The following is a 9671-nucleotide window of genomic DNA, read 5'->3' as shown; positions in this document are numbered from 1 at the left end:
TGACTTCTTTATCTGGCCTATCGGAGAACTCTCACGATATCAAAACAATCAATCGATTATACTCGTACGATAGAAGATGCAAGATCAGATCACACAACTATGATAAAGTAGTATCGGTCTGGCTTCACAATCCCAATGAAGTCTTTAAGTCGTTAACCTGATTTTAGAGAAGAAAATGAAAGGTTAATGGAGATCGACTCTAGCGGGCGCACTAGTAGCACACAGACGTGTGGAAATTAGTTTTGCACAATGCTAGATGTCTCTTTTATATAGCCTTCAAATCAGGATTTTGCCTTAGTTACAAAGCAATCCTTATTCACCGTTAGATGAAAACCTGATTTAGATTCAAGCTAATATTTCTCAACCGTTAGATCGAAAACTTAGCTTGTCACACACATTTGGGTAGATGTTTACTGGGTTCGTGAAAACCATGCCCAAACGTGTACGTGTATGTTGGTTCAACATAGTAACCCAAAAGGTTAACCATATGAGCATTTCATATTAACCTTGTTCTTCTTCACCATAGTTAGTTCAATTGACTCAAATGAGCTAGTTAAAGAGTTGTTCAATTGCTATGAGATCTGATGTAACTACACAAGACACAATTGAAACAAAGATGATTCTATTCGATTGAATCAGCTCATGAACATTATAGCCACGGTTTGCATAAAGCATTCCTTAGTAATTTAATGTTTCATGTTCAGAGCACATCTTTAGATCATAATCTCTTAAGTTCACAAACATGTTCGCGCACTTCAGTTAATCGGTTGAGTTTCCCAAACTCAGCAGAAATTCCCGGAAAGAGAACTTCCGCCAGTTCGCAGACTGGGTTCGCGAAATGAGTTCGCGGACTAAGCACACAAACGAGTTTCGGAAAATCCAGTAGAAATTCTCGGTCGAGAACTTCCGACAGTTCGCGGACTGAGTCTGTCGACTGGGTTCGCGGACTTGGCAAGCGAATTCCACAATCCTCCCGATTTCTCTTGATCAACAAAGTTCGAAAACTTAGGTTCAAGGAATACATGGTTATGTAATCTAAACTCTCATTTCAATCATTGAGACATTCTCAGAGGACGCTATGTAGCCGTTATTTGAATTATAGGAAGAAACAATCACTCGGAAGATGAAGGTTGATTCATAAATTGAAACCCTAGTACCGAATTAAATGGGGAAAAAAATCTATGGTCCCTCTTTGAACCATCTAACACCTCCGTTGATCCTGTGTTTGAATTACCGAAGATATGGAAACAATTTCTAGCTGCGGCTAATTCTTTCTGATATTGTTATATTGACTTTATAATGCCGAAAAATCCAATTGAATATCTTGAATTCATCGTGTTTGTTCCATATTAATGTTGTTCTTTACTGATTCAAGAAGTTTGCATATTTGAATGAATGTTTGAAATCGATGGGCTGGAAATAATTAATCAAGTACAATTGTATTTTTAAGGGTTTGATTTCATCGATCAATTAAAAATGAACACAAAGTGTAGTTTCTGCCATGATTGTTGGAATGAAGATAAACATGTTACAGAGAAACTCGTTTAGCAATTGAGGGTAAAATTGTCACTCTAACACACTTATAATGCTACACATGTGGTATACTAAGGATTTAACGTTTATTTTCTTTCTCTTTGATAGATCCCTTAATATTTTCCATCATGGGATAGATCTCCAAACTAATTAGTGAAAACGGAAGATATTCCCAATTTTCCCATTATACAAGGGACAAGTATCGCGAGATCCAGAACCAAGAGCAGTATTGACAAGAAGATACACGTGGAGATTTCGACAGGAAAAACATCTACAACTGATACATGATTATTTTATCAACGGACGTGTGTAGTCTGTTCAAGATTTTCAACGTCTCTTCAGTATGCCGCTACCTTGGTTATTAGAATTATCGGAAAGCTTTGTTGGGTAAACCCGAAACTCAACTATCAATTTGATGTCCAAAATTACGAGAGGACATAGTCCTAAACAAAAGGTCATTGCATCCCTAAGGATTCTAAGTTATGTATTCCAACAGATGCCTGTGATGAGTATATTCGTATCGCAAAAAAAAACAATACATGTACTTGGTTTAACAATATCCAACAAAAAGGGGATGGATTTGTCCAACACCTTAAGAATTTCGAAACAGAATATTATCCTTTTCAATCTTTCCCATTCCTCTAGAAATCTTCTTACCAACTCAGCATCAGTCTCACCCCTGACTCTAAATTGATTGACTTGCACGGTTAAAGCTAAAAATTCACATACTTCGCTGCTAATTGTCTCAAAATGAGATTGTAAGTCACCTATATAGCACGACGACTCTGGTTATGGGTGCCAGTATGATACTTCACCATAAATTCACACTCGGTGATGGTGCTGCAGCAAGCTGAGTTTCTAACACATAGTTTTTCAAATAGCTAAATCTCCTTCTTGAGTATACTGAGATCGAAGAACTAACAAGGGTTGAGAAATATTTTAATAAATTATATTTAAATTGGGAGAGACTTGTGTGATATTTGAGGTTTGATGGAGGTGTAATTTGATACGATGTAAGAAATTAGTATTTATAGAGAAGTGAAAGAGAACCGTAGGGCGGGGGAATTTTGGCCACACTGTTGAAATGAAGGTGCCAACGGTTGAACCTAAACCGCGCAACCAAACATACGCCACGACTTAAGAAGAGCGCGCAACTGTTGTTAGGCCACAGTGCTCAAACCCACGAATTTGTTGGTTTTCCCATCCATTTTTTCATGTTTATCTTTCTATCATGGGGTCAATATAGAAAATCTAAAATGCTCTCATCCCATAAGAATTTCCCTTGTACGTAACGTGTTATGCTATTTTATCTGAAAACTAAATTGATTTTTCAGTATGAACTTGTGAATCAAAGGGGTTGAAGTTTGAACACCATCTAAACAACATGTAACTATGGGTTCTTTCAAACAACTTATAAGAATTAGTTCTTTCGAATTGACCTCAAAATATGTTTAACCTCCTGGGGAGTTATATATTACATGCTTACTTAGCAATACAATAAAACCTCCGTGTAAGAATATCTTATGGCACAAAAAGAAAAAAAAAACTTTATATGTAGCAGTGGCGGACCCAGAGGAATTTATTACTGGGATCAATGTATGAAAAAATCGACATTTAAATGGGTCAACATACCTATTTTTTACTCTTAGGGCAGTTCCTGCGATAATGGTTGAATTGGAAATTTTTCTCAGCTACGTGGGTGAACAAACGTGATTTTCCACTATGGAAAACCATAATGAAATCAACAAATCAGGTTTTTTAGGTCCCACCAATGATTTTATTAATATAAATTAATAAAGATAGCGTCCCACTGACTATATTTAATAAATAAAACAAATAATAAAATATAAAAGGATAACCATTAAAATTTAATGGTAATATAAAATATATGAATATGATAGAGAGGGAAGCATTGAGCAGGCAATTTCATAATCCGCCAGCGGACAATGTTCATCCTCACGGGCATACTAAATCCGAGCGGTTTTAAATGAAACGCGCAACTCTTGTTTGTCCGCAGTAAAAAACCTATAAAATCGTTGGTTTGTCCACCCGTTTTTCATGTTTGTTGAGTCCATAGTTAGAGCAAAATGAGCAAACTTCAAGTTTTTTGAGTCCATAGAAACTGCTCTTACCCCCAAAAAAAAAAGTTTAGGGGGGGGGGGGAGGTCTGATACAAGTTCGCCACTAATATGGAAGTTATTCTTATATAGAAGTCTACCTTGAGCAACCGAAAAGAAATGTTATAGAGGAAGGATTCATTTACACTTTTATTCACACACTATCCACACGTTGGACGTCATTTTTGTGAATAAAAATCAAACGGAAACAAATTTGAAGCTAATATTTCGGGGATATGTTCCTCTTAATTATAAAGCTCTAGATGACTACCAAAAATTAGAGCATTCTGAAATATTATACCTCATAATCTACCGGCCTTAATTTCGATGGTTAAAAACTCGTTAGCTTTCAACGGCTCATTTTCAAAGAATATGATGGTGGTGTTATACGTCTCCGAATACGATCGTTTTTGGTAAAAATATAGAGCTTTATAAGATAAACATAGCCCCAAAATATTAGCTTCGAATCCGCCACCGTTTAATTTTTATTCACATAAATGACGTCCAATGTGTGAGAATGAAAGTGTAAGGGGATCCTATTATGACATCGGAAATTGATAAATGAATCATATAAGTAAAAGATATTTGTATTCGGTTCTGCAAAAAAAAAAAATGGTTATAAGAGTCTTTTAGTCTTAAACTTTGATGTATGATATCCGTCTTAAACATAATATCAATTATTCTTATATGCGAAGGTGATTTTCCTCAGAATCGACTGAAAAAAATTATAACTTATTACAATATGAAATTTATTCTTAATTATAACCGGCCCATGTCATAACCAGAACTTTTTATTTTTATATGAATTTTATTCCTACATGGAGTACTCTTGCAGAGAGGTTTAAGAGAGGCGACAAGGGTTCTTTCTCTATGTTTCCCTGAACGATGACTAGGCTGATGCGTAAAATGTAGCATACTGGACAATATCTTGATCTTCTTCCAAATATGGCCATGTCTTCCTCTTCTAAAGTCGCCCATGCTTCTATACCAGTGCCAGATTTTGCGTCCACCAGAAAAAGAGAGTTCTTGTATTCTTTAAATGTATTTAAGGCCACCCATGATGGTTTTCCCCAACCAAAATCAATCTCATAAATTGGAAGTCTACATATGCGCGCTGCGTATCCAACAGATATGAACCTTCTCATCAGCATATTTATCGCCATTTGAATGATGAGAGGCTTCATCAAGTGCTTTTATGAACTCAACATCACCTTCTTGTAATTTCCGTATGTATTCATATCGTTGATCTTACTTACGCCTAACCTCAGTTGGCTTATGAAACCATGTAACGGTTCCGCGAACCCCAGAGTATTCTCATCATGGTCAATTACCGTTGACTCTGCTGTTGCATACATCATAATATTGCCGAATGATGGTTGAGGCAATGGTGGATTTAACCTTGTTCGCAGATTTACAGCAAAGTTTGCTTTAGACCTTATGATGGGTTTTTCTCCTGCTGTTGATAAGGCGAATTCACGGCTTACTTGCACTCTACTTGTCTCCATGAACGACTTCCACACCAAAGCCGATACTGCTTCAGTACGAGTCGGATGCTTTGATAAAATGTTACTACTTCTTGATTCAGTAGCAATCCGTGCACGAAGGGCAGTGATCTTAGAAGCACTAAATAGAAACTGTTTCGTAACGACGTTTTTTCCTTGGAGGGAATCATCTGACTCAAGTGATGATACATGAACTCCTGGTGGTAGGGCTGGGAAAATAGCCGCTGAATCAAAAGTTGGATACACGATTTGTTTGTCAGGTGCTAAACCAGCAGTGGCTGCCCAACTGTTAAGGAATGTCATTTGTGCAGATCCATCAGCTATCTTGTGTGATAAACATACACTAATTGCGATTCCGCCACAATTAAACAAATTGACTTGAACTGCTAACTGCGCTTCTTTAGCTACATCGTCGAACACAATGTACGACGGGTGGAGTTGATGAACTACATCGACATTCATAAAATCAAACATTACAGCATTAACTTTCGCTTCGATATAGTCTACGCCTTGGTCATTACACTCTACAAAGATGTTATCTCTTACTCTACCCGCAATTGGGTAGTAGCGTGTCAGGGTTTCCGATAAAGATTTCTTGAGTATATTAGCTTTACTTCTTTGATCATTATTATTTGATTCATGACCATCATTAGCCGAGTAGAATACAACTACGGGAAAATAGAACGGCGGAAGAAGTTGATCAAGAAATGAAAGCTTGAAATTTCTAAGATGTGGAGGTGTTTGTTTTGAAGGTTTAATGATCTCTTTTGATACAACATGAACCTTCATTCTGGAAATTTGTTGATAAATTAATTACTTGCAAATGAACAAAAAGATGGATGCAGATGTCGACTGGTTTGAAATCTTACGTTTTTTGGAAACATCCGCCATTAGCTAAACCTACCATTCTCACTTAACATTTCTGGAAGATGCTAACAAACTGTCTGCAATCACATCAAAATGAAGGACAACTGCAACTGCTAGTCTGCCGGCCATAGAAGGAAAAACACAAGGCCTATCCAGCTATAGTTCAAAGAACAAAAAATAGACCATCAGACCAATCTGACTTTTATTATTCAGTATACATAGCTGCGTTACAGGATCACAAAATTAGCAATAGTAAACCCAGCAATGCAAAATCAAAGACGCGATAACGGTTGTTCTTTCTTTGTGTTTTCTTGGCCGAGAAACGGATAATCAGTAAACCCAACAACTGGGTCTGGTGTATAAAATGTAGCTCGATTATACTTGTTTAAGGGTGCATTAACCTTAAATCTGGTTACCAAATCCGGGTTCGATATGAATAAACGACCATAGGATACTAGATCCGCATCACCATTGGCTACTGCTTCCATTCCCAGTTCCTTAGTAAACCCACCACTGCACATGAATGTACCTTCATATGCTTTCCTCCAAGCTCTCATTAATCTTAATTCTTCATCTTCTGTACCGGGTCTGCCGGATTCTGTCTGCCCGTACGCTGTATATCTAGGTTGAGTGATATGTAAGTAAGCTAGTTTCTGGTTACCCAAATCTCGTTCAAGGTTGTTCAGGTTCTTGATCACAGCTAACCCGAGGTGGAAGGGGTCAGAATCCATTGCATCCAAATGATCAATTGCAGGTGACACCCGAACTCCGACTCTGTCTGGACCAACGGCTATTGCTACGGCTTGGGTAACTTTCATTAAGAATTTTGTTCGGTTTGCCAAGGATCCACCATATTCATCAGTCCGGTCGTTGATCCCATCCTTGAGAAATTGATCGATAAGGTAACCGTGAGCTCCATGGATTTCTACTCCATCAAAACCTGCTCGGATTGCATTTTTTGCTGCTTGGCGGTAATGTTGCACAACTTCTAATATTTCTGGGATTTCCAATGGTTTGGGATTTGGGTAGTTGCCATAAGACCCATCTGGCATTAGAATTCTCCATCTTTTCGAAACTGGCACACTAGTAGATGAGATAGGAGCACCAGTCCCGCCTGGTTGATAAACTGAACAGAACAATTTGCATGCACAGTGAATCAATGCAAAATTGCAAAAGATTCTATGAGATGAACATTATTTCTAGATGATTAGATAATGTGATTGGATGTACCTTGATTAGATGCACGGCCGACGTGCCATAATTGACAAAAAATTATGCAGCCTTTAGCATGAACTGCATCCACCACTTTCTTCCATGCCTCAATTTGCACATCAGTGTAAATTCCCGGACAATGTGGAAACCTGATTCGACATATTCATACAAGTACAAAGTTTGAGATTTCTACAAAAGGGCTCTAAATTTACGAGATTTCAAGGATTGAGATCTCTACAGAGTATAATACCCATGCAATGTAAATTTTAAAATCTACAAGGAGACTTGAACCAAACTTGCAATACTCCGGATGACTCAAGAATTAATTCTCACATTTGAAGTCAGTTGTTTGAATTACTATACCAACCAGAAATAAAATGTACAAACTTGACAGTCTCATCATGCACAACCATGCACCTGGCTGCCAAATAAAATCATATTCTTGACCACAAATATGTGGAAATTCAAAATCAATCTACCCCTAGATTTTGATAAGAAATCTCACAGGGAATCAAAAATGGTTGTTATATTGTCATTCCCCATATCCTTTACATTGTCCTATTAGATGTGATTTTTTTTCATTCTTGTCACACAAAAGTTTCAATATTCTAAATTTTTATTCATTTTTAACATTATTTTATCAAACTGATCCAAAAACATGATGTAAGAAAATCATTTAATACTTAGTAGAAAAACATATTTTTAGAAAAAAAATGAAAAATAAGAATGAAATGACGAAATTACCCTGCAGCAGTGGGAGAGATTGCAGTCCCTTCAGAGATGAGAAATCCACCATGAGTAGCTCTTTGAGTGTAGTACTCAACATGAGCTGATCTTGGTATCCCATCAATCGCTCTGCATCTTGTCATAGGCGCTAATACTATCCTGTATTGCAAACCCACACAATAAATCATATGCCATTAAAATATGATGTTTCAGGGGATAAACCTCCCTGATCAACCAACAAATTCTTTCAATTAAATTGTCCGATCAAATTTTGAGAAAAATATATTGTGAATTTTCAAGAAAAAGAGAGGGGGAGATGGAAAATTTACTAACCTGTGAGATAGATTGAATCTGCCCATCTTGTAAGGAGAAAACAGAGTCATCATCTTTTGATCATCATCAGTATCCCTATGTAATAATTTTGATGATGCCATGAGTTTTTGATGATTTTGATTCGTGAATCAAGAACAGAGCAAAATATATTGCTTATAATAAGAATCTAGAGAAGAAAAAAAAAAAGAGAAAGTAAAAGAATATTGGTCACTGTAGTGCCTAGTGAGTAATGTCTCCCACTTACTCTGTATTGGGAATTACAGGAGACCCCCTTTCTCTTTCTTTTTTTATATTCACAGTCTCACAGCTGATGATGGTAATTGGAGAAAAAGGTTTGAAGGGAAATGAAGAAAACGTGTGGTCATTAGTGGCTGGCTGGCTGCTGCTCACTTGAATTATTGAAGGTTGTTGGCTCATTTATTATACTTGTATTGTATCAAAAGGAAAACGAGTCGGTAACTAGTATTTACTAGCAGAGTTGTCAGTGTCTAATTGGAAAATCGTCCTCAGTGTCTGACTGGGAGTTCGTCATCTAGATCAATGGCCTGTATTATTTAGAATAAACTCTCATTTCATAGTAATCAGGAGTCACCAAACTTAACTCGGTTGGTTTGATGCCGTAGAATAGATAGTTTTGTACCAAGTGACTCGTGTGGGCAATTTGGTTGTTGATTCAAGTATGAACTTTGAAATTGGAGTGTTGATTTGTTTTCCTTTAAGAAAGATGACCGAAATAAACCATTTGTGCGGGTGAATTCTGGAAGCCGATCGAAATCTAGGATGAATTTGAATCACATTTTTAATGGTGAAAACGTGATGTAATGGTGCCTTTGACTGTTGACAACTAGGAACCCCTCAAGAAATTCCTCTCACTGGGTGGTCGGCGACTCCATGTAATAAGCCCACTCAATTGTTTCAAGAAGTTATTCAAGTGTTTGCGCATATGGATTTGGGCCTTTCACAAATATTTTATGGAGGATTAGTATGGAATGATTTTTTTAGGTACTATGGTTTTTTTTTTGAGAGGACCTTGGTTTTATTATGCCACCTTCCCTATAGTGATAAGGGGTGTCCTCAAACGTTGAAATGGCCAACCTACCCTTAACCTAATTTAATTTAAAACCAACCTAATAACCACCACCTCCTCCCACCACCACCGCCGATGACCACCACCACCACCTCCTCCGATTATCACCACCACCAACCACCGATTACCACCACCACCGCCACCGCCTATTTAAGAAATGTAACAACATCAATGCAATCACAATTAAGTTCGGTTACATAATAATTTTATCGAGTATAAAATACGCCGTCCGCAACCTGAATCTGCCATGGGACCACTCCGTAGGTATTTTCCAACAAACCCTTCACTTTAATT

General features: G+C 37.3%; 2 protein-coding genes across 2 annotated transcripts; both read right to left on the bottom strand.

The window, feature by feature from the left end:
- Window positions 1-4843: 4843 nt before the first annotated feature.
- On the bottom strand, window positions 4844-5941 carry LOC113339653 (salutaridinol 7-O-acetyltransferase-like). The gene has a single exon (XM_026584892.1). It carries the CDS (start codon window positions 5939-5941, stop codon window positions 4844-4846), a length of 1098 nt encoding a protein of 365 aa, XP_026440677.1.
- A 141-nt stretch (window positions 5942-6082) lies between these two features.
- On the bottom strand, window positions 6083-8560 carry LOC113340037 (12-oxophytodienoate reductase 3-like). The gene is made up of 4 exons (XM_026585250.1): window positions 8291-8560; window positions 7976-8116; window positions 7250-7380; window positions 6083-7145 (listed from the first exon to the last, which is right to left on the bottom strand). Exons 1-4 carry the CDS (start codon window positions 8389-8391, stop codon window positions 6292-6294), a joined length of 1227 nt encoding a protein of 408 aa, XP_026441035.1. The 5' UTR covers window positions 8392-8560; the 3' UTR covers window positions 6083-6291.
- Window positions 8561-9671: the final 1111 nt, after the last annotated feature.

Source organism: Papaver somniferum, unplaced genomic scaffold (genome assembly GCF_003573695.1).
Source record: "Papaver somniferum cultivar HN1 unplaced genomic scaffold, ASM357369v1 unplaced-scaffold_21, whole genome shotgun sequence".
Lineage (NCBI taxonomy): Eukaryota > Viridiplantae > Streptophyta > Magnoliopsida > Ranunculales > Papaveraceae > Papaver > Papaver somniferum.
Note: the sequence above shows the minus strand (reverse complement) of the source record. Positions and strands in the feature narration are given on the sequence as shown.